Source organism: Sinohyriopsis cumingii, chromosome 10, assembly GCF_028554795.1.
Source record: "Sinohyriopsis cumingii isolate HCF-2022 chromosome 10, ASM2855479v2, whole genome shotgun sequence".
NCBI lineage: Eukaryota > Metazoa > Mollusca > Bivalvia > Unionida > Unionidae > Sinohyriopsis > Sinohyriopsis cumingii.
In genome coordinates, this window is record NC_142970.1 from 86,980,946 (window position 1) to 87,004,019 (window position 23,074).

The 23,074-nt window shown below is 35.5% G+C and overlaps 1 protein-coding gene across 1 annotated transcript in view; it reads left to right on the forward strand.

Annotated features, from left to right (window-relative positions):
• LOC149790532 (alpha-1,6-mannosylglycoprotein 6-beta-N-acetylglucosaminyltransferase A-like) overlaps window positions 1–23,074 on the forward strand; it is a 134,952-nt gene that overhangs the window by 73,067 nt on the left and 38,811 nt on the right. Inside the window, exons 9-11 of the mRNA XM_089972577.1 lie at window positions 1,706–1,772; window positions 4,000–4,102; window positions 12,955–13,089. Of these exons, the coding sequence (XP_089828703.1) occupies window positions 1,706–1,772; window positions 4,000–4,102; window positions 12,955–13,089 (305 nt within the window). The remainder of the gene's footprint in view (window positions 1–1,705; window positions 1,773–3,999; window positions 4,103–12,954; window positions 13,090–23,074) is intronic.

A 23,074-nucleotide genomic window follows, 5' to 3' on the forward strand; every position in this document is an offset into this window, starting at 1 on the left:
AATTTGATATTCGAGAGCTAAACTAAATTTTTTTAAAGAGAAAGTACATTATTTATCCACTGCAACTTTGCAATGAACAATTTTGCAATGATTGTAATATTACATGGGTAGCCATGGTTGAGTCTGGTAATTAAGAGATTTTTGCACATGTGCTTTCAACTGCAGTATTGTATCTTTAAAAAAGTTTCAGACTTTTAAACTGACTCTTGAAATTTTCATTTTCTTCTTAAAATCTCTTGGAAAATAAAAATCTGTTTGGTGCAGGAACCCTGAACAATTCTTATCTCTATATGAAATATCACCAACTACATGAATTAATTTTGTCATCACTAGCTGTTCATAAGAACCCTAAAAATAGGGAACTGACAGACCTAGGTAGTTTATAATCTTTCTGTGAATTTTACATTTTTGTGTAATATCAGTATTTGTGAAGATTTTGTTTGCAATAAACTAGACCCAAAGACTAGAATATTTTTAAGGAAACAATAGCACTAATTCCAGAATCCATAAACCTTGTTTTTTTTACTGTGGAAACAGAAGGACTACTTATCCAATCCATAAAGTCTCAACAGCTGATATTTTTACTATGGAAATAATATAGTTACTTTCAATTCCATAAAAACCGAATGACCAGTATTTTTTTTTTTACTCTGGAAACAATTGAACTACTGCCCAGTCAACAAAGATCCAAAGACCTGTAATTTTACTGTGGAAACAGTAGGACTACTTGCCCAACCCATAAAGACCTAACAACAAGTATGTTTACTGTGGAAGCAATTTTCCCAACCCATAAAGACCCATTGACCAGTATTTTTACTTTGGAGGACTGCTTCCAAAATCCATAAAAACCCAGCAACCAGTTTTTGTACTGTGGAAATATGGGACTAATACATAACCAACAAAAATGTGAGTTTTAGAAAAAACGTAATAATCGATACCAATGTATTGACAGTATACAGATTCGAAAGATGATAATGTGAGTGACTTTATGACCTAATTTTTTTAAAATTTAGGTAATGTCGGTTCCAAATCAAGACCTAATAATTTTGGGTGCCATGCCACGACTGCATTATATCTGAATTCGCATTATAGCAGTGCGCATTATAGCGTATATGCACTGTAATGTCAGTTCCAAATCAAGATCTAATAATAAGTAGATCTGTGATGGTTCATATTCACCCATCCTTTGGAATTCTGTGTCCACTTATTTTTAGTAACTTATTTGAACAAGCATAGAAATTCATGTTGAGGAGAGTTGTTGTTCAGAACTACATGTTTCAAATGAAACTTGTCACTTTCATGGGCACTGAGAACATGACTTCATGTTGATATCTGTAAGATCTCCTATATACCTGATATCATGATTTTCGTCTGCATGATATATGTATTGACACTTTGTAATTAGGACAGCGATTATAGTGAAACCTTTCTACAAAGGAGACTACACAATGCTACAATATATATATTTGGCCTTGATGTAAGTAATATGTTTGTTAATTGTGTGCTTTATGAGCAGTTGCTCTTAATATGAAAGTGCAGGCTAAGGCAGATTTCATGGGATCTTATGGATGGTTATATACAACACTTAGTCTTCATATACTTATAAAGCTCTTCTATTCAACATTTTAAAGAAAACAAAGGTTTAACAACTCTCCTATCCCAAATTCGTATTTCACATTCAACTTGTAATGTTGTTCTTTTACAGATTTTGGTTCATCTAGGATTATTATCACAACAGTCTGGCTGGAAATTTGCTGAAAATCAGTTTAAAGGTATGTTTTGTCGTGTCAATTTTTGATGGATACATTGGTTTAATAGCAAGTTTGGTTCATTTCTTCTTGTATCTTAATTTGGGTTTCCTGCTTATAGTGTTGATAACTTATCATATCTCCTGATGCACACTTGACAGCAATCACAGCAATGTGTTAATCAGTTTTCTCCCACATTTTGTTATTATTAATGTATCTCCATGTTTGTTCTCATCATTCTTGATATGTTTTTCTGTATACCTGTCTGTTTAACTGTTTGTCCTTTTTATTTCTCTCCCCCATTTCATCCTAGGCATGGGATTACAGGTGGCTAATTGGTCTAAGGTGCTCACCTTTACAGATCACTCACTTACCAACATAGGTATGTGAGATAGCTTCCCAGTAGCTTACCTTGTGTCGGTCATTTTACCCTGTGTCTTCCTGGGCTTTTTCTCCACCAAATATACTGGCAGCCATATATAACCTAACGTGTTGTGAAAAAATGTGTTAAGCCCAACCAAACAGGCCAGTATTTCATCCTTATCAAGTTGCAGAATTATTTGCCACAGTTAAATGAAGTTATCAGTTAAGTCACGATTCTCTTTTTGCTCACTGTGTCACATAATTATCAGGGTTAACCAGTATTCAGATAAAAACAAATTAAACTAAACCTACTACATATACTGTCTTTTTGTCTCCCCGGTATTTAAAAATTGGGATGATGTAACTATCACCATGTCCCTCTATCTGTTTGTATCTCACTCTTCAATCCTTGAACATGATCATTTCTGAAGTATAACTTTAAAACCATTTGTGGTGTTTCAAGCAGACTTTGTACACATGTCAGTCAAGTAAACAGACCTGTATTTTCAAACTTAAGAGTTTTCTCCATTCAGTATTTTTATGTTACCATGGAATCAATGTGTCGATAGTATAAAACTGAAAATACTAGACCAAATTTTGTAGGGTACTAGCATGTAGCATACAAAATTTTGTGATGGACCATATGATACTTTCAATAAGAACTTGGATGTAAGTGGGGACCTCGACATATGTAGGTGGAGACCTTGTCATAAGTGAGGATCTTGACATTAGTGGGAGACCTGGAGGATATGTCGTTTGTATGTAAATCTTTTAGTGGAGTCTCAGACTTTGGTTTAAATAAGAAGCACTTCTTATGATGAAAAACACATAAAATTTAGTTGAACTTGGTCTCGAGTAAATTTTCACTCCATGCAACAGAAAATGTCTATATTACAGGGACAGATCATGGTGTGCTGTATGCAGTCATTGGTAGAGGACAAGGAAAGAGTTTTAGCTTTTTGGGTTCAGCGTTTTGTACATATGCTCTGGCTTACAAAATTATTGTTACGGTAAATTTCTTTTGATAAAAACATATGAGAATAGGTGAACATTGACAATATCATGTGCAATGTCTGCATCAGGTTTATGCACTGATTAGAGGAGTTATCTCCCTTACCTGATGTTGAAACCTCAATGAAGATGAGTTATCTCCTCTTTCTAGTACAGTATGGTTACAGTAAATAAATCACATGGAAGATGATTTTGTATGACTGATGACACACACAGATAAGCTGTAAAAAGACGCGGCATGCCTGGTGGTAAGTTCTATCAGAATCATGATGTCCTGAACAGATTTGGTTGTTTATTTCTCACCCATGGATCAGGTAAGAATTTAGGCTTGTGCTTGGTATTGGATATTTCTGCATGTGACTGTTGACGGAAACAAGTGTTGTTTACTTAAGGCTTGTTTTATGTATCATGTTGAATACAGCATTATTGTTTGTTCTTATTTAATCCATTATCTGGAACAATATTTATAAATAAAATGCATTCAAAAATGAAACGGGCCCCCAGGTGGTTGAATGGTCTAAGGCTCAAGCCTTTACAGATCTCGTACATGCCTTGCCTCTCTCCGTGTGAGGTCATGTCTCACTTTGACCGATGTGGCTATGAAAAAAAGCTTTCCAGAAGCATCCCATGGGTCTTTGGTTCTTCCCAGGTTCTACCTCCATCAAATATACTGGCCTTCATTTATCACTTATCATGTACTGAAAATGATATTAAACTCTACAAAGCTAATCCAAAACAAACCCACAGAAATTGATGATTTTAAATATAAAAAAGTGAATCTCAATTGTTTGAGTAAAGCTGATTTCTTGAAAGCATGTGCTGTTAAACCAGATGGAACCCTGCACAGTTATATAAACATTTGATTCATTTTCTGCAGGAGGACCACTTGGTGAGTTAGTCCAATGGAGTGACCTGATCACCACATTGTATATCCTTGGGCACAAGCTGACTATTACCAGTGAAGTGGAGCAACTCAAAAAGTAAGCTACTCAAAATTATTCTGACGAGCCCTTGGTCTGAAGATGTCTGGGCTTATTTTTAGACCTGAATGAAATATTCACATCCTTGTTCAGTGATATTAAATTTAATAACCATATACAGGCCCAGAAACAGATAATTTTACCAAGTTTACGTTTCATTTGCGCTTTATTTGTAACTGAAATTCATTCAGAGTTCAGTTTATCTGCACTCCATTTGCATTCTGTTGACGTTGGCATTTCAGCTATTGTCTGGTCATTTCTTGTTCATAGTCTCAGAAATGCGCTGTGAGTCAATTTTTTGGGAAGTTAAACCAGCGATGGTGGGATGTAAAACTACTGATTATTTTCAAAGTGTAGTTAGTAGTGGCAGAAATGTGGAATGTGGACTTCAAGTCAGTTGTGGCAGGAATGTGAAAGGTGAACTGGTTAATGAAGAAAGTATTGGAGTTTCTCTTGAAAAGGAAGACAATATTTCAACAACAATGTCAGATGCCAAGTTAGAAAAGAAACCAAAATGTACAGCAAAGTTTCATAATTCTTATTTATCAGAGTAAAATGGTTAAAACAGAGATCCAAGACAAGAGGTATGTTCTGTGATATTTGCAAATGTTATGGGTAAAGTAACCCTTTTGCATAAAAAATCTGCTGTTTGAACTTGAAGACATCAACTTTTAAATTTTACAGAACATGCCAAATCATATGGTCATGTGCAATATTAAAGGCTAATATAATCAAATCTTACTTCGAGGCCACTGCTTCCATTGTTTTATAGAAAGAGTGTGAAAATTCCTGTACAGTTGTATGCACAATGAGGACAGCTTATTTTACTGCTTTGAAAACATTTCATTGAAGGCTTAAAACATGAAATAAAGCAGAGATTTCCTCTAGAAAATACTTCTGTTGCATAAAGTTCCAAGTCATTGGTCTTAATCGACTCTAATTGCTTTGCAAAGATGAAAAAACTAGACCATGGCAGTGAAGGATTTAAGTCTCTAATACAGCATTATGGAACAAATAAGAAATCTGGCAGTGTAGTCAGCAAACACTGATTAAAGAAAGCAAGATTTCAGAAGAGTTCTTTTCATTAAAAATATTATTTTGGAGTAAAGATACATTTGAGCTGTGGAAAAGAGTAAATAACAGCCATTTCCCAATGCACTGAAACTGGCTAAGCTAGTTATGGCCATTCAGGAAGCAGATTATGAAAGGGTTTCTCAGCACAACAGTATTCACACACTTTAGGAACAGATTAAACTCGGAAGCAATAAACAAATTGATGTTTATACAACTAGAGGGAACATTGTTGGATGATTTTGACTTTGATTGAACCCTTACAGAGAGGAGTAGGAACAAAGAGAGTGGATATTTAAGTGTTATTGAACCATGTCCACATCTTCACTGTCCCTCCTGTTTTTTCCTACTCTCTTCATATTTTAGTGACAAGGAGGCAACTTCCCCTTGTAATAAAATCCTGGAAGCATCTCTGCATTGAATTTATGAGAAATAAATATGTAGTTAACTTCAGTAAATGAAAACAGTGTTGCTGTATAGTATATGTTAAACATTGTTTTAAATACTTCATTTCATTCTTAATCACAGCAGTAGCTGTTATCTATGTCCACTTTGGTAAGAGCTGTTTTGTATGTTACATTGGTAAGAATGAAGTCAGTTTGTAAGGAGTTTAGCAGTTGTATGTTCCATTGGTAAGAACGATGTCACAGTTTGTAAGAGGTTTAGCACTTGTATGTTCCATTGGTAAGAATGATGTCACAGTTTGTAAAGGTTTTAGCAGTTGTATGTTCCATTGGTAAGAACAATGTCACAGTTTGTAAGAGGTTTAGCACTTGTATGTTCCATTGGTAAGAACGATGTCACAGTTTGTAAGGGGTTTAGCAGTTGTATGTTCCATTGGTAAGAACGATGTCACAGTTTGTAAGGGGTTTAGCAGTTGTATGTTCCATTGGTAAGAATGATGTCACAGTTTGTAAGGGGTTTAGCAGTTGTATGTTCCATTGGTAAGAATGATGTCACAGTTTGTTAGGGGTTTAGAAGTTGTATGTTCCATTGGTAAGAATGATGTCACACTTTGTAAGGGGTTTAGCAGTTGTATGTTCCATTGGTAAGAACGATGTCACAGTTTGTAAGGGGTTTAGCAGTTGTATGTTCCATTGGTAAGAATGATGTCACAGTTTGTAAGGGGTTTAGAAGTTGTATGTTCCATTGGTAAGAATGATGTCACACTTTGTAAGGGGTTTAGCAGTTGTGTGTGTTCCACTGGTAAGAAGAATGTCACAGTTTGTAAGGGGTTCAGCATTTGTATGTTTCATTGGTAAGAATGATGTCACAGTTTGTAAGGGGTTTAGCAGTTTATATTCCATTAGTAAGAATGATGTCACAGTTTGTAAGGGGTTTTGCTGTTGTTTATATCCACTTTGGTAAGAAAGATGTTACAGTTTGTAAGGGTTTTGTTGTTTTGTTTGTTGTGTTGGTAAGAACGATGTCACAGTTTGTAAGCGGTTTAACAATTGTCTGTTTCATTGGTAAGAATGTTGTCACAGTTTGTAAGAGGTTTAGCTGTTGTTTATGTCCACTTTGGTAAGAATGATGTCACAGTTTGTAAGGAGTTTAGCTGTTGTGTGTATTTTATTGGTAAGAATGATGTCACAGGTTGTAAGGGGTTTTGCTATTGTGTATGTTCCATTGGTAAGATTGATGTCACACTTTGTAAGGGGTTTAGCTGTTGTGTGTGTTCCACTGGTAAGAATGATGTCAGTTTGTAAGGGGTTTAGCTGTTGTGTGTGTTCCACTGGTAAGAATGATGTCACACTTTGTAAGGGGTTTAGCTGTTGTGTGTGTTCCATTGGTAAGAAGAATGTCACAGTTTGTAAGGGGTTCAGCATTTGTATGTTTCATTGGTAAGAATGATGTCACAGTTTGTAAGGGGTTTAGCAGTTTATGTTCCATTAGTAAGAATGATGTCACAGTTTGTAAGGGGTTTTGCTGTTGTTTATATCCACTTTGGTAAGAAAGATGTTACAGTTTGTAAGGGGTTTTGTTGTTTTGTTTGATTATTGGAACTGAGTGCAATGAAAATATTCCATAGCCTGAAATAATTAGCCAGTTAGTAGGAGCAAACATCACAGAGTGAAGTGTTAGTGAGTTTCCATGATGCCATGGTTGACTTTTAGTGCATTCAGGTCAAAACTGCATGAGAGTCCCTGGAGTAATATAGTCCCTATTAAAACCTAATGGTGTACATTGTTGGTGTGACTACAGTGGCAGTATTTACAGTAGGAGACTGGTAAATTACACAAAGGAATAAACAAGAAGGGACTTGGCAGATATTGTTTATGTCGCCATGGTGGCAAATGTGACGCAGTTGTACTGGCGAAATTTGCTTTGAAACCATGAATTGACTGGTCTAAAGTGGAGCAGTAAAAATAGTTACCTGTGTTAGGGGATAGGTATAGTTTCTATAGCGTGAACTGCTGACGGTATGGAAAATTGACGAAGAGAAACCATGCAGATGTGCAGCTGATAGATATTTGGCAAGTTTTGAGATCTGTCATCTTGCATTGATAAGTGAAAAATTGTGTGTAGAATGGACACATCGGGCTTTCTAATTTACAACTGAAGTTGTATAGAAGTCTTTGGAAAATTGGGCTACACTTATGACTTCTAGCGGAATCTCACCAGGGTTTGACACCGCTTGGTAAAGCAAATACCCCTGACTTGTAACAATACTATTTGGCTGGATTTGAACATTTATGGCGGGAAACTCGCCTTATCGGCAATGACTATTCTCTTTTTGAGAAAATAGAGTAATATCTTCATTACATAATACACGTACGAATCTTTTCTCTCTCTCTCTCTCAGGCATGTGCAGATGTAATGTTGAAAATAAGAATGTTTGTGTTACCCATATTGTGTATTTCATGGAGACTTTCTATTTTTCAAGTTACTTTGGCTGAATAAATAGATGATGCATGCAACATTATTTCTGTTGTAATCTGTATAGTGTTTTATCTCAACCTAAACACAAAAAATAATGATAGACTAAATTATCAATAACAGCAACAACTTATCTATGTTAACTGAATTGAAACCCCCTAAATAGCTTTAAAGTTCAGTAATTGCAGAAGTGAAGTACAGAGTTCTATGAGAGTACATGTATGTATAGAGTTAGTGGATGAGGATAATTTTCTAACACCTTGTTACAAACAGTTTATCCTGTTTTATTGTTTTGGAGCCATGAATGAGCAAGAATATACTTTAATGGTACAACACTCTCTTGGTTCACCTTCCAAATCACTTAGTTTTATACACTTGCTAATTCAAGGTACCACATAAAGGTGTTCCGTATCGCTGATTGGAAGTTTTCAGCAACTTATTTTTCCACGTCGCCTTCTGTATAAAACATACTGAAAAAAGACTAAATGAGTAAGAATAGTACAGTCAAATGCAGCTCGAAATAAATGTTCTTTTTAGTTATAAATACAAGTTGGTCCAGTAGAACATCTAGAGTGTTTAGACTTGTTAAAAACCTCTTTAAATTTGGGAAAACAATATAGATTGACACCTTGTTTTTACATGTTGTGTGTTGTTTTAATAAGACTTCGTTTACAACAGAACTATCGATGCAAATATAATTCATGATATGTTAAACAAAGTCATCAAATCATCAAATGAAGCAAGTAATACATTTAAAAGAACATTGAATGCATTCAGCAGTTTATGATTGCTTGCACATTTAGTCGCAGTTTTTAAGAGCATGATAATGAAAAACATTGCTGTAATTAAATGTTTCATTTTTTTTACTGGTCATCTTGATGATAAATGTTTGACCTCTGTATAATATATTTATCTTTCTATATATTTACTGAAGTTCTGTGCATGTAACTTCCAAATTCGGTTAGTAATAATTTGATCTCACCTTGACGGGATTTTTCACTTGATTCACATCTGTTCTCTCCTGTTTGAATACTAAGTAGGCAAATAATGAAATAGGGGCAGATATAGCTCATTTAATAATCATAAAATACATTTTGCATATCAAGGATATCTTTTCAATGTCTTTACTTGTGTAAAATCTCGCCGCAAACAGGACATTTTAATTTTACAGATGGATCGGATACAACTCTACAAAGAATTTATACGTATTTCCAATAGCATTTTGTTGTACTTCTTTCGTACATGTTGTAGATTTATTTGCTAGTATTGGACTTGCATGGTATGAATGTATCGTGAGTTTCCCAACACTATTTGTCTCACATGCATGAAATATTAATAAAAAATACCAAGGACTGTTATATGCACCAGCTTATCTTTTTATAGTTTAGTTAAGTAGTTGGTATCTGATGCTTGGATCTAAACGGAGATAATACGTTTTTGCAGCATGTAATTTGATAGGCTAAGTGAAGATCTCTACAAGTTTTCCACCGGGCAATTGAGGATGTGTTTATCCCCAGCTTTGGAAGAAAGATACACTCCACAATCGCGAACAAGTACCAAGCATGTAAATGGGGACCTTCCTACAAATCATGATTGTACGTTATTGTAAGCTAAAATAGTTGGGACAAGCAAGATTTTACCATTTTTCCAACTGAGGATGTCCTCGGTTGGAGTGTGTCCTCGGTACGTTGGTGTGTAATCTCATGAATATCCTCGGTTTACACCAAATACAAATGCATGCACACATATGCACACACATATACACACATACACCCCCCCCCCAGACCATACCTTGTGGATAGCTTACACTGTGGTAAGGAAGAAGCCATATTGATTTTGGGACCAAAATTCATGATCACTTTGAATGACAGAAGGAAAGTGCACAAAATAAATGAATATCCCACCCACCCAAAAACAAAGGATGGTCGTTTGAATAGTACTCAAAATCATCAATATGAGCCAACAGTAAACACCTGCAAAGATCGATGCTGTATACTCTGCTTTCATCCAAATGTTGAGCATTAGATCAAGCTGAGACTGCCAACAACACTAACGCAAGCAATTACTGAAGCTTATGCATAAGATCTTTTACTTAAACGGCTGTCGGTGAAGTTGCATCATTAGTACATTCCAATCATGGTTAAATACAGTGGCTTGATTGTGGAGAAAATATTAAACTTGGTAATATTGTCTATCAGCGTGAGTATCAGACAAGTAACTAAGGGTGAAATGATACACCTATGGCACATATTGATGACGGTGAATTGTTGCACCTCTGCAAATGACATATGGCCCCATTTACATGTAATCATCTGACTGCGTCAATCTGTGATGTGTATAAACCTATCAATGTGTGATGATGCTAGCTAAACTGAAAAACAGTGCAATCACTTTTTGATTGGTGCCTGCTTGTGCATGGAGAAGCTATAAACATTAGCACTTACAGTAAAGCTAAGGTTTCAAAGAAGAATTGAAATCATACATCCATGACTGATATACGAAACAGGTAATAGAGACGATGAAAGAGAAGACATTTCTGGTGAAGATAATACACTTTATCAGTGGACCTTAAGACATTAACACTCAAGCTGATTTCTTTCTAAATGATAATTATGGCTTGTGATGAAATGTATGAGAGGTTAGTCCTAATAATCTGTGGTTGTGAGAAACTGCGCTTGTATTATTCTGCAATTATGGGATTATTATATGACAATTGTTTGTGTGCACCAGGAAACCTGATTGACACAACATTTAATCAGTGGCTTCATCAGAAAATCAGTAATTTAATAAGCAGGAGCTTTATTGCTTTGCTGTAATTAGTTTATATACATAGTGTTTAATATTTGTGATACGTAGTGTTTAATTAGTATTTGTGATGGAGCTTTATTGCTGTGCTGTAATTTATATACATAATGTTTAATTAATATTTGTGATACATAGTGTTTAATTAGTATTTGTGATACATAGTATTTAATTAATATTTGTGATACAGTGTTTAATTAGTATCTGTGATACATATTAATATTTGTGATACCTAGTAAGTAATTAATATTTGTGACACATAGTGTTTAATTAGTATTTGTATACATAATATTTAATTAATATTTGTGATACATTTTTTTAAAATAGTATTTGTGATACCTCATATTTAATTAATATTTGTGATACATTGTATTTAATTAATATTTGTGATATTTAGTGTTCAGTTAGTATTTGTGATACATATTATATAATTAATATTTGTGATACATTTTTTTAAAATAGTATTTGTGATACCTCGTATTTAATTAATATTTGTGATACATTGCATTTAATTAATATTTGTGATATTTAGTGTTCAGTTAGTATTTGTGATACATATTATATAATTAATATTTGTGATACATTATGTTTAATTAGTATTTGTGATACATAGTATTGAATTAGCATTTGTGATACATATTATATAATTAATATTTGTGATATATTACGTTTAATTAGTATTTGTGATACATAGTATTTAATTAGTATTTGTGATACATAGTATTGAATTAGCATTTGTGATACATATTATATAATTAATATTTGTGATACATTATGTTTAATTAGTATTTGTGATACATAGTATTTAATTAACATTTGTGATATATAGTATTTAATTAGCATTTGTGATACATAGTGTGTAATTGGTACTGGTATTTGTGATTGAAGCAATAAGTCGAGTATTTTACAGTCTCATTATTTCTTTGGGTTAAAAATGTGTGGCTGCAGTGAGATGTACTCTCAGGAGGATTTACATTTTAACAGGAAAATTTGGAACAACTGTACCTGCAATTAGAAGTATAAATTCTGCATTCTATTATTATATTTATTTAGATGGATTGTGACTGTTGTTACATCACAAATAATTAATATTGTTATAATATAGATGGATCCTGACTTGTTTAATCCCAGATTGAACATGACTTGTTTATATCACAAATGGATCCTGACTCTTGTTATATCACAGATGAATCATGACTTGTATCACAAATGGATCATGACTGTTGTTATATCACAGATGGATCATGACTTGTTTTATCATAGATCTTGACTGATATCACAGATGGATCATGACTATTGTATCACAGATGGATCATGACTTGTTATTTCAGAGATGGATCATGACTTTTGTTATATCACATATAGATCTTGACTTGTTATGTCACAGAAGGATCATGCCTGTTATATCACAGATGGATCATGACTGTTATATCACATATAGATCATGACTGTTTGCTGTATCACAAGGAATTGCAGAGAATAAAGTACTAATTACAGTTATTTCATACATGTATTTTCAACAGCAGTTCAGCTGAAGGAAAGAATGGTGTAAATAAGCTATAAATCTAATTTGCAGATATCATTTGATTACTGATTCATTCATTTAAATAATACATGTACTTAAACACTTTACACTTTTTCTCTTTTCTGTCATTGCTGATTTCACAATGCATTGATTTGGTCAGTAAGTGGAAATGACATTTTTCGGATACTGTATACATACGTGTGAATTGGAGCTGTATAATATGATTTTTAATTCTTGTATTGATTTTTTTTGTATTTTGAAAAGGGTTGAAATGAAACAAGCACATGTTAAAGATAATTTATTTTTACAGTAATGAAAATGAATTGACAGATGTTTGTGCTTGAAGAACATAGGTTGGGGGTCCTATTTGTCTCCTATGTGGCTCATTTTCCTTTAGGTCTGTAAATTTGTCACTTAAATTGACACAAAATAAAAAAAGTGAAACTACAGTATGTGCTGGGTATGTAAGTAGGTATATGATAGGAATGTTTTCAGTTGTTATTTGTTATTTCCATATGTTTATTAATCAATCCATTGTTTTTTGAAATAGATAAATTTTAATTTTTTGCTTCAGCATTTTATCCAAGCTTCCAGCTGCAAACTCCCCCTGCCAGAGTCGCAAAGAACTTCCCGTCCATATTATTTACACTGACATCATAGGCCTGCGACAGTTTAAGAAATTTGTGAAGGAAGGATATGGAAAATTCAGGTATTTGAGAGTTTTGTATGTCCCTGCATGTAGTTTGCAATATAGGGCATGTTGATAAGATGCATCATGGTTTGCATGCAGTATGTCTGTCATGAGAATCATTTTTTAAAAGAGTAATTTCATTATTCATTTAATATAACACTATCTGTAAGAGTCATAGAGTGTACTACCTCAAAGTGAGACTTCCTTATAATGAAGTACATGATACAGTACTCCCTCGTTACAATGCTGCCTGGTAGGGTCATAAATTGTATTACCTAATAGTGAAACTGTATTATAATGAAGTACATTTACCGTACACCCTCACCGTAATACTGGCCATGGGGGCCATCAAGTTTAGTACCTTATAATGAGACTGTCTTAAAATGCACTAGATGATAACGTACTTAGCATTCATTATAACGCTTCCCATGGGGCCATAGAGTATGCCACCTCAAAATGTGGCCAAGTAATAATGAGGTAAGTGATACAGTAGTCCTTCGATGTAACATTGACCATTGGGCCAAGAGTATGCCACATCAAAATGTGGCCAAGTAATAATGAGGTAAGTGATACAGTAGTCCTTCATTTTAACACTGACCATTGGGCCAAGGAGTTTAATACTATAAAAAGAAAGTGTCTGACACATTTAATATTACTAGCACTTGAAGAAATAGGACTTGCTTTTTAACAGGGACCTTGATATAATGGAATGCCTGTAGTGATGCATTATCTACTGCAACACTTCCAAGAAGTGATCCCTCTGTAACCTGACCACGTCTGCAATCTGACCACATACTTTATGATCCTGATAAAGTTATTGTCATACCTCTTTATACTGCCATCTCAATTAAATTGGAATAATTATGGGTCTCTTTTTTAGAGATGGTTCTCTTACCTGATAGACTAATGGCAATTTTAAGCCTGCTTCAGTATGGTTTTCATTCAGATCTTCTCAAAATTTGATGGCTTTTTGTGTGTGGAATGTCACAGAAATTAGTTACAGTATCAGAATTGTATTGCCAAATATGAACTGTGCAACCCTATTAAATTTGTAAAGCAGCCTAATGAAAATGGTACAAATGAAAATAGTACAGCTTAATACAAACTGTATGGTCTAATGTAGATAGTACAGCATAATGTGAATCATATAACCTAATGAGAGTTGTACAGCCCAAGATGGGTTGTACAGCCTAATGTGAGTTGTACAGCCGAGTGTAGGTTATACGGCCAAATGAGAGTTGTACAGCCCAATGTGGGTTGTATAGCAGATTGAGAGTTGTACAGCCCAATATGGTTTGTACAGTCCAATGTGAGTTTGACAGCCAAATTTTAATGTTTTGAGGATACTTTTGATGACATATCTGGTGTTTAGATATTTTCGGGAAAACTGTAGCACATAGAGAAACAATCAGAATCCATTTGGTCTTTTCTGTTTCACGGTAATTGTACTGGAAGCACACGTGAGGATATCATAAGATAGTATTTTCCGACTCACTTGATACGTATTTTATGAAGGCAAGGTAAGCAATCATTGGTGAATGATCATGTCATGGTTCTTTACTAAAAGACTTCTTATGGTGTATAGTTGGTCCTGAATGAAAATGATTCACCCCTGATGTTCAGTTTGACCACCACAGCGGCGAGCTTGAAAATTTGTTTTTGCTACCCTTCTTGAATGAAGAGTGATATCACCATGGGGTTTTCATTAATAGACTTTTTATAATGATCAGTTACTCCTAAATGAAAATGGTGCCAATCTGATATGGCCACCACAGCAGCCATTATACAGGTGTTGTTATTGCTACTCTTCTGGAACAGAAGTCATATAGGCATTGAGTTTTCACCAAAAGACTGCTTATAAATTTAAAGTGATGCCATCCAATATGGCCATCACAGCAGCCATCTTGAAAATCGTGTTATCACTACTACATTTGAATGGATGGTAATATCAATCGGGTTTTTCAATAAAAGACTTTGTATGATGTCTTTTTGGTCATAAATGAAAATTTTGCCATCAAGACATCCATTATGGCTACCACAGTAACCATCTTGAAAAGCTTATTGTTGTTACTCCTGGTGAGTTTATGATCCAATCAACATGGAGTTTTCACTGAAAGACTTCATATAACATCTAATTGGACATAAACGAAAATGGTGGCAATCTAACATCCAGTATGGCCACATGGTGGCAATCCAACATCCAATATGGCCACAACAATTGCCACCTTGAAAATCTTGTTATTGCCACGTGCCTCTCCTTGTGAATAGAAGTCATGTCAGCATGGGGTTTCATGGGAAGACTTCTTGTGGTGTCTAGTTGATCATAAATTGATCTTATTTAATGAAAAAAGATTGTCTTTGCTTATATTCATGATTTATTTCAATTAGTACTTTCTTTATTTTCATTTCCAGAGAGTATGATCTCCTAGAAGATTAGAATCTTTTCGTAAATTTTCACCCCATGTTCCTGGAGTTACATGTACAGTCTAGTTTTATTACTCTAGTGCGATCACTACCACAAGCAAAACAGACAGACAACCTACATTATAAATGCATTTGATTTGAAGGTCCCTTCCTAAGGTAATTGTTCCTGCACTTTACATACAGTGCAGTCTTGTTGCCAGACAGCTAGTCCCGGCATTTTAAGCAGGGTAAAGTTTGTTTTGAGGGTACCCTTCCTACAAGAGAGAGTATTTTATATACTCCATTATTCAGATCACATAATATGTGCACCACAAGCAAAAAATAAGGATGAATGATGCTATGTTGATGTGTAAGATGCAATTGTTAAAAGATACCTTATGACAGTTGATAAAATTCAGAGAAAATTGCACCCCAGAGAGGGCACGGTACAACTTTAGGAGGGCATCCTACAGTGCCTCATTAAGACAGGGCACCCTTCAGTGCAGTTAAATTGGATCCCAGAGAGGGCAGGGTACAACCTTAGGAGGGCATCATACAGTGCCTCATTAAGACAGGGCACCCTTCAGTGCAGTTAAATTGGATCCCAGAGAGGGCAGGGTACAACCTTAGGAGGGCATCCTACAGTGCCTCATTAAGACAGGGCACCCTTCAGTGCAGTTAAATTGGATCCCAGAGAGGGCAGGGTACAACCTTAGGAGGGCATCATACAGTGCCTCATTAAGACAGGGCACCCTTCAGTGCAGTTAAATTGGATCCCAGAGAGGGCAGGGTACAACCTTAGGAGGGCATCATACAGTGCCTCATTAAGGCAGGGCACCCTTCAGTGCAGTTAAATTGTACCCCAGAGAGGTTAGAGTACAACCTTGGGAGGTCATCCTACAGTGCCTCATTAAGGCAGGCTAAATACAGCACTGTTTAATTTGTCCTTTGTGTAATGCACATATACCTTTAAGCATTTTAGACTCCAGTCTGCATCACATAATGTATTTGCAGATCAGGGTCTATGCTGTTTGTTCTGTGATAATGGAGAACAAAATAGACCCTGATGTATACAATTATGTATTCAGAATTTTTATACAGCTGGGTGATTTCTGCTCTGACATTTTCATACTAGGGTTTTTCCTGTTTTTAAAGTGGACATTTTAACTGTCTATATAAAAAAAGAAAATTATAGTCAACTTATATCTCCAGAAATGTTGGTGATACATAACTTTAAATGAATAAGGATATACCTGTAATTATTGATCCACATTATCAGCACAGTACCTGTGACATTGGTTTTACATGGTATGAGTTATAACTGCAAGTAATAGCAGAGACATAGCCATCAGATAATGCAATCTAGATTTCTGCCATTGTCATACTCACCAAGAATGGTAGATGACATGCTTTAGAAAGCTTGATAATCAGTGCAGGCATCTCATTACTTAAGATTTACAATGTCAGTTTAAGTTAATGCTTGATTTTGATGTTTGATTTATAAATCAAGCACTTGTGTGATAAGTAAGGGGTTTCAGTGTTATTGAAGGTTACAGGTTTAGATAGGGTCTCAGTCATTTCTCTGTGTGATATTCATGCCCTATCTTAGAATAAATTAAGTGAATTTATTAAAATTTATCAGTAATTTGTGCATTAGTGCATCAAAGAGAAAACACTGCTCTATGTGCACTTAATGTGAAATAGTACGTTGGAGTTGATGCTGTTAAACGTTTGTGCACATTACACATGGTACAGATATACAGTAATAAAATGTTTGCGTAATGGAAATCAAACCAAAAGGTCTGGTTTCGTTCAGTTTGGTATTATATGCCACATCAGTACTTTCCAGGTTATATCATGAAGATCCAATTAGAGTAAAATGCTTGCCCAAGGATGCACTATGGCAACTAATATGGGCTTTAGCAATGGTGGGTATTGAACCTGCATCCTTTTGGTTTAACAATTGAGTTGAGTTGCTCCAGATTAAAAGAACTAGACTGTACTTTATATTCACTTCCAATTTAATGTTTAAAAAAAAACATTTTACCTGGTTGCATTGTTTGGTTAATATTTCAGTAATTATGGTTACTTTAGTTTTCTTTTATAGATGATTTTTTTCCCCTTATAAATTGCAATATACAATGTTCCCTCATTATAATGCTGTCGATGGGAGTGATTAATTTAACTTCATGTTATAAGTGAGGGTTCTTGGATGGATGGTCCAACACTAGAGCATAAAAACACAAAAATAGGACATTTCAAAATAAAGTTAAATAACATTATAATTAGTTTTCGTAAGCAAAGAAATAAGGTTAAGTGCAGTAATTGAAGTAACAACACGTGATTGAGATCTATGGGTATACCCTCATTACAAGAGGGTCACTGTATAAAATCTTTTATATATCATGATGGCACACTAAGGGCTTTATATTGAGGGACTGTATGCTGCATGATTTTATAACAAATGTCCACTGTACTGCTGATTCATTTATTTTTTAGGCAGGGGTGGGGTTTATCTTTATTTTCTGGTGCTGCAAATTGGTAAATTAAATTAATGGACTTGTAAATTAGTCATTTTTCTCCACATAATGGTTTTGTTCACTGTGTCTTCAAAATTCTCAGTTATCTCACCTCTAGAATGCATGAAAATGGGTCAGCCACAAAAATTGGTACCAAACCAAAATAGGTACCCCACAAAAATGAATGAAATTGCAGTAATCTGTGAAAAAATTTCAGTTCCTTCACAAGTCATACAAAGGTAATCAATGTAAGCTTTATTTTTCTCACATTTCAGTATTTTACTAACCTTTTTATCGAGTTGATTAAAGAGATAATACAAGCATTATTTTCATTACAAAATTTAATTTAAAATCTTGATCCAGGCTGAGAGATGAGATTGAAATTGCAAACATTTTGGTGATTGGCTGGGTAGGAGTGGGAGTACGATCCTAAAGTGTAATCCTAAACAGAGGCCAGCTGGCAGTATAAAAACCTAAACAAGGAGAGTTCTGGCAATATGGATAACCTATACAAGGAGAGGTCTGGCAATATGGATAAGCTATACAAGGAGAGGTCTGGCAATATGGATAACCTATACAAGGAGAGGTCTGGCGATATGGATAACCTATACAAGGAGAGGTCTGGCAATATGGATAACCTATACAAGGAGAGGTCTGGCAATATGGATAACCTATACAAGGAGAGGTCTGGCAATATGGATAACCTATACAAGGAGAGGTCTGGCAATATGGATAAGCTATACAAAGAGAGGTCTGGCAATATGGATAACCTATACAAGGAGAGGTCTGGCAATATGGATAACCTATACAAGGAGAGGTCTGGCAATATGGATAACCTATACAAGGAGAGGTCTGGCAATATGGATAACCTATACAAGGAGAGGTCTGGCAATATGGATAACCTATACAAGGAGAGGTCTGGCAATATGGATAACCTATACAAGGAGAGGTCTGGCAATATGGATAAGCTATACAAGGAGAGGTCTGGCAGTATGGATAACCTATACAAGGAGAGGTCTGGCAGTATGGATAAGCTATACAAGGAGAGGTCTGGCAATATGGATAAGCTATACAAGGAGAGGTCTGGCAATATGGATAAGCTATACAAGGAGAGGTCTGGCAATATGGATAACCTATACAAGGAGAGGTCTGGCAATATGGATAACCTATACAAGGAGAGGTCTGGCAATATGGATAACCTATACAAGGAGAGGACTGGCAATATGGATAACCTATACAAGGAGAAGTCTGCCAATAAGGATAACCTATACAAGGAGAGGTCTTGGAATATGAAAGCTTAAGCAAAGAGGCCAGCTGGCAATATGAAAAACCTAAATAAGGAGAGGTCTGGCAATATGAATAACTGAAACAAAGAGGCCAACTGGCAATATGAGAAACCTACTCAACCTAGAAGGCACTAGCAGTTTAGAAAACCTAAACAAAGATGACAAATGGCTATATTATAAACATAAATTAAAATGGCAGCTAGAGATATAAGCCTAAATAAGTAGAAGAGTTAGAAATATTAAACAAAATAATTATTTAAAAAGCAGTAACTAGAAATATGAGAAAAATATGGCAACTAGCAATATGAGAAACCTAAACAGAGATGGTTTGCTTGCATTTTAAGAAATGGACAACTGGCAATATCAAAAATCTAAATATAGAGAGCAGCTGGTAATGAAAGAAACCTAAACAGGGAGGATTGCTAGCAAGATAAGAAACCTAAGCAAAGACATGAGTGTGTAAAACAAAGCCAGCAGCTAGGGATCAGAGAGTAAGGCTAGCAATATAGGAAACAGCATTAGCAATATAAGCAACCTAAACAAAGGGGACAGCTAGCAAAAAGAACAACCCAAACAAAGGGGACAGCTAGCAATAAAAGCAACCCAAACAAAGGGGACAGCAAGCAATTAAAGCAACCCAAACAAAGGGGACAGCTAGCAATATAAGCAGGCACAATGAAGGGGACCGCAGCAATATATGCAAGCACAACAGAGAGGACAGCTAGCCATATAAGCAAGCTAAACCAAGAGGATGGCTAGCAGTGTGTGAAACTCAATGGAGAGGACAGATAGTAATATAAGCAACCTAAACAAAAGGGACAGTTAGCAATGTACAACAACAACAGGGAGGACAGTTAGCAATATAAGCAAGCTAAACCAAGAGGATGGCTAGCAGTGTGTGAAACTCAATGGAGAGGACAGATAGTAATATAAGCAACCTAAACAAAAGGGACAGTTAGCAATGTACAACAACAACAGGGAGGACAGCTAGCAATATAAGCAAGCTTAACCAAGAGGATGGCTAGCAGTGTGTGAAACTCAATGGAGAGGACAGCTAGCAATGTACAACAACAGGGAGGACAGCTAGCAATATAAGCAAGCTAAACCAAGAGGATGGCTAGCAATATACTGAACATAAGTCATGCCAAAGGCCTACAGTTTAAGAAACCTGAACAAAGAAGATGGCTAGCAGTATGTGAAACCTAATGGAGAGGACACCTAGCAGTATAAGAAACCTCAATAGAGAGGACAGCAGGTATTATAAGAAACCTAAACAAAGAGGACAGCCAGCATTACCAAAACAAATTTAACAAAGAGGCTGGCAAGCATTAAATAGAGGTCAACTAGCAAAATAAGAAGGCTAAACAAAGAGAGCAGCTGACAATATCAGAAGGCTAAACAAAGAGAAACTTATATAAAGGACACCAGTAATAAAAGAACCTGAACAAAGGCCATCTAACAATGCACCATAACTAAGCAAAGAGAGCAAATATCAATGTGAGAAACCTGAGAACAAATGTGACAGCTATCAGTATAGGAAACCTAAAAAGAAAACTAGTTTTTGATAAGAAGACTCAACAAATGTTGCGAATTGTTTGCTGCATCATGATAGAATGGTATTCTTGTCCATGGAAAATCGGATGTCTTTTCAGTAGAACCAGTCTACTCTCACCAAAGATAGGGGCACACATACACACACAGAAACGTAATGAAACTGTGAAAATCTAGGTCACAGTGCAAATTCTTCAGTCAGATCGAAAGCATTTAATTGTTTATTGAAAAGTCAGAGTAATTTTTTATTGACTTGAACAGTTATATCTGGGATGTAGTGGGGTAGGTGGGTGTAGAACAAGTGCTAGTTCCAATATTCGTACATGCGTTAAAAATTATTTAAACAGTTAGTTTGATTTGAGGGAATCCAGGTGGAAGGGTTGTCTAAAGCTTTCACCTTTGCTGATCACTTCCATCTCACCTGTCAACATTGGTTTGTTTCTCTGGTTCGGTCAATGTGGGTATGTGAGACAGATGGCCATTAGCCTTCTATAAATTGGTGGTTCTGACGAGAGTTTTCATGGGTTATTTCTCCACCAGTTCTGCTGGCCATCATGTGCTGAAACATACTATTGAACCCAAAACAACAACAATAAAACAATTTTGATTTGATAAATTCATTTGAGTTTCTGTTATCATCTTCATATACATGGGATGGAATAATTTGATATCAACTGCATTGGTCAGATTGCAAAGCATTTTTTTTTGTCTGAATTGCTTTGCTCTCCTAATGATGGATTTTCAGATAACATCTTCGTGATTGAGATTAACACAAAATTTAATACACATCTCATGAGACTAAAAAATGTCATAATGACCTGTTGTATTTCTTTAATGGATGAGTTGTCTTAAAGATTTCTCGGTGTGTATTCACAACACAGTCACTATTGCTAATTTAGAATTTAAGTCACAGCAGCTGGAAATATAGGTTACAGTAACCTAGCTTTTCAACTCTGCAGACCTCATAAGAGATCTAATTACCAAGTTACGTGAATCTACAGTCTGCAATGAATGGGGTGCTAAGCAATATGCAGTGTTAACTTTGTGTTGATGCTAGCCATTTTGCCTGAGAGACACACAGACACGACCAATCCATAGGTGGCTGTACATGCCAGCCTAAAATGGATAGGTTGTGAAACCATAGACATTGGACAGGTACATTGCTATGTATGATGGTTGAACGGATGGACAGATTTGTAGAGTTGAACCATATTCTTCACGCATTTGACCTTGACCCATTTAAGTAATTGTCCTTTCAAATAATGTTTTGTATCTGGGTTTGAATTCTTTATTTCACATAATTACACAATATTCTTCTGCCATTCTGCAATGGTACAAAACTTTTGGGGGCCCCGAGTGGCCGAGTGGTCTAAAGCGCTCACCGTTACGGATCACTGCCATCTCACCTCTGTCTGCGTAGGTTCGAGTCTCGGATTCGGCTAATGTGGTTATGTGAGAAAGCTTGCCAGTAGCTTCTCGTGGGTCAGTGGTTCTTTCCGGGGGTTTTCCGGGTTCTTCCTCCACCATTAATACTGGCCACCATGTATAGCCTATCTTGTGCTGAAAAATGGCGTTAAGCCCTACAGCAACAACAACAAAACTTTTGTTCTATTCATTATTTTGCTGTATCTGTAATAATTTCTACCACATGTCTTTCCTATTTTGTTAGCAGAGCTAACCACAGACTTAACTCTATTATCCCAAGAGTGGTTGCATAACTTGAAATTGCACAACTCAAGAATTTTGGTTTAACTGCCTTTATTTTTCATTGCAAAATATGTAATTCAATTAACTTTAATACTTTAATATCTTTCAGTTAACTTTAATGCCATTCATTTTAGCCATTTATGAATCCCAATTATTTATGATGATTAAGAGTGCACCAAAGTCATGTGAACTTTATCCAATTCCATTATCACTGCTGCTTGAGCGCTTAGAGCCAGTATTGCCTTTATTAATACCTCTCTCTCATGTGGAGAATTCCCATCATTTTTCAAAACTGCCATTGTAAAGTCTCTGCTGAAGAAACCAACACTAGACCATAACGATTTAAAGAACTACTGCCCAGTTTCTAATCTCCTATTCATATAAAAAGTCTTAGAAAAGGTTGTTCCATCCCAACTTGTATCTCATCTGAATTCAAACAGTCTTTTAGCAATGTCCAGTCTGCATAATGCCCTTGTCACAGTACTGAAACATACTCTTCTAAAAGTAGTTAATGACATTCTCTCTGCTTTGGATAGC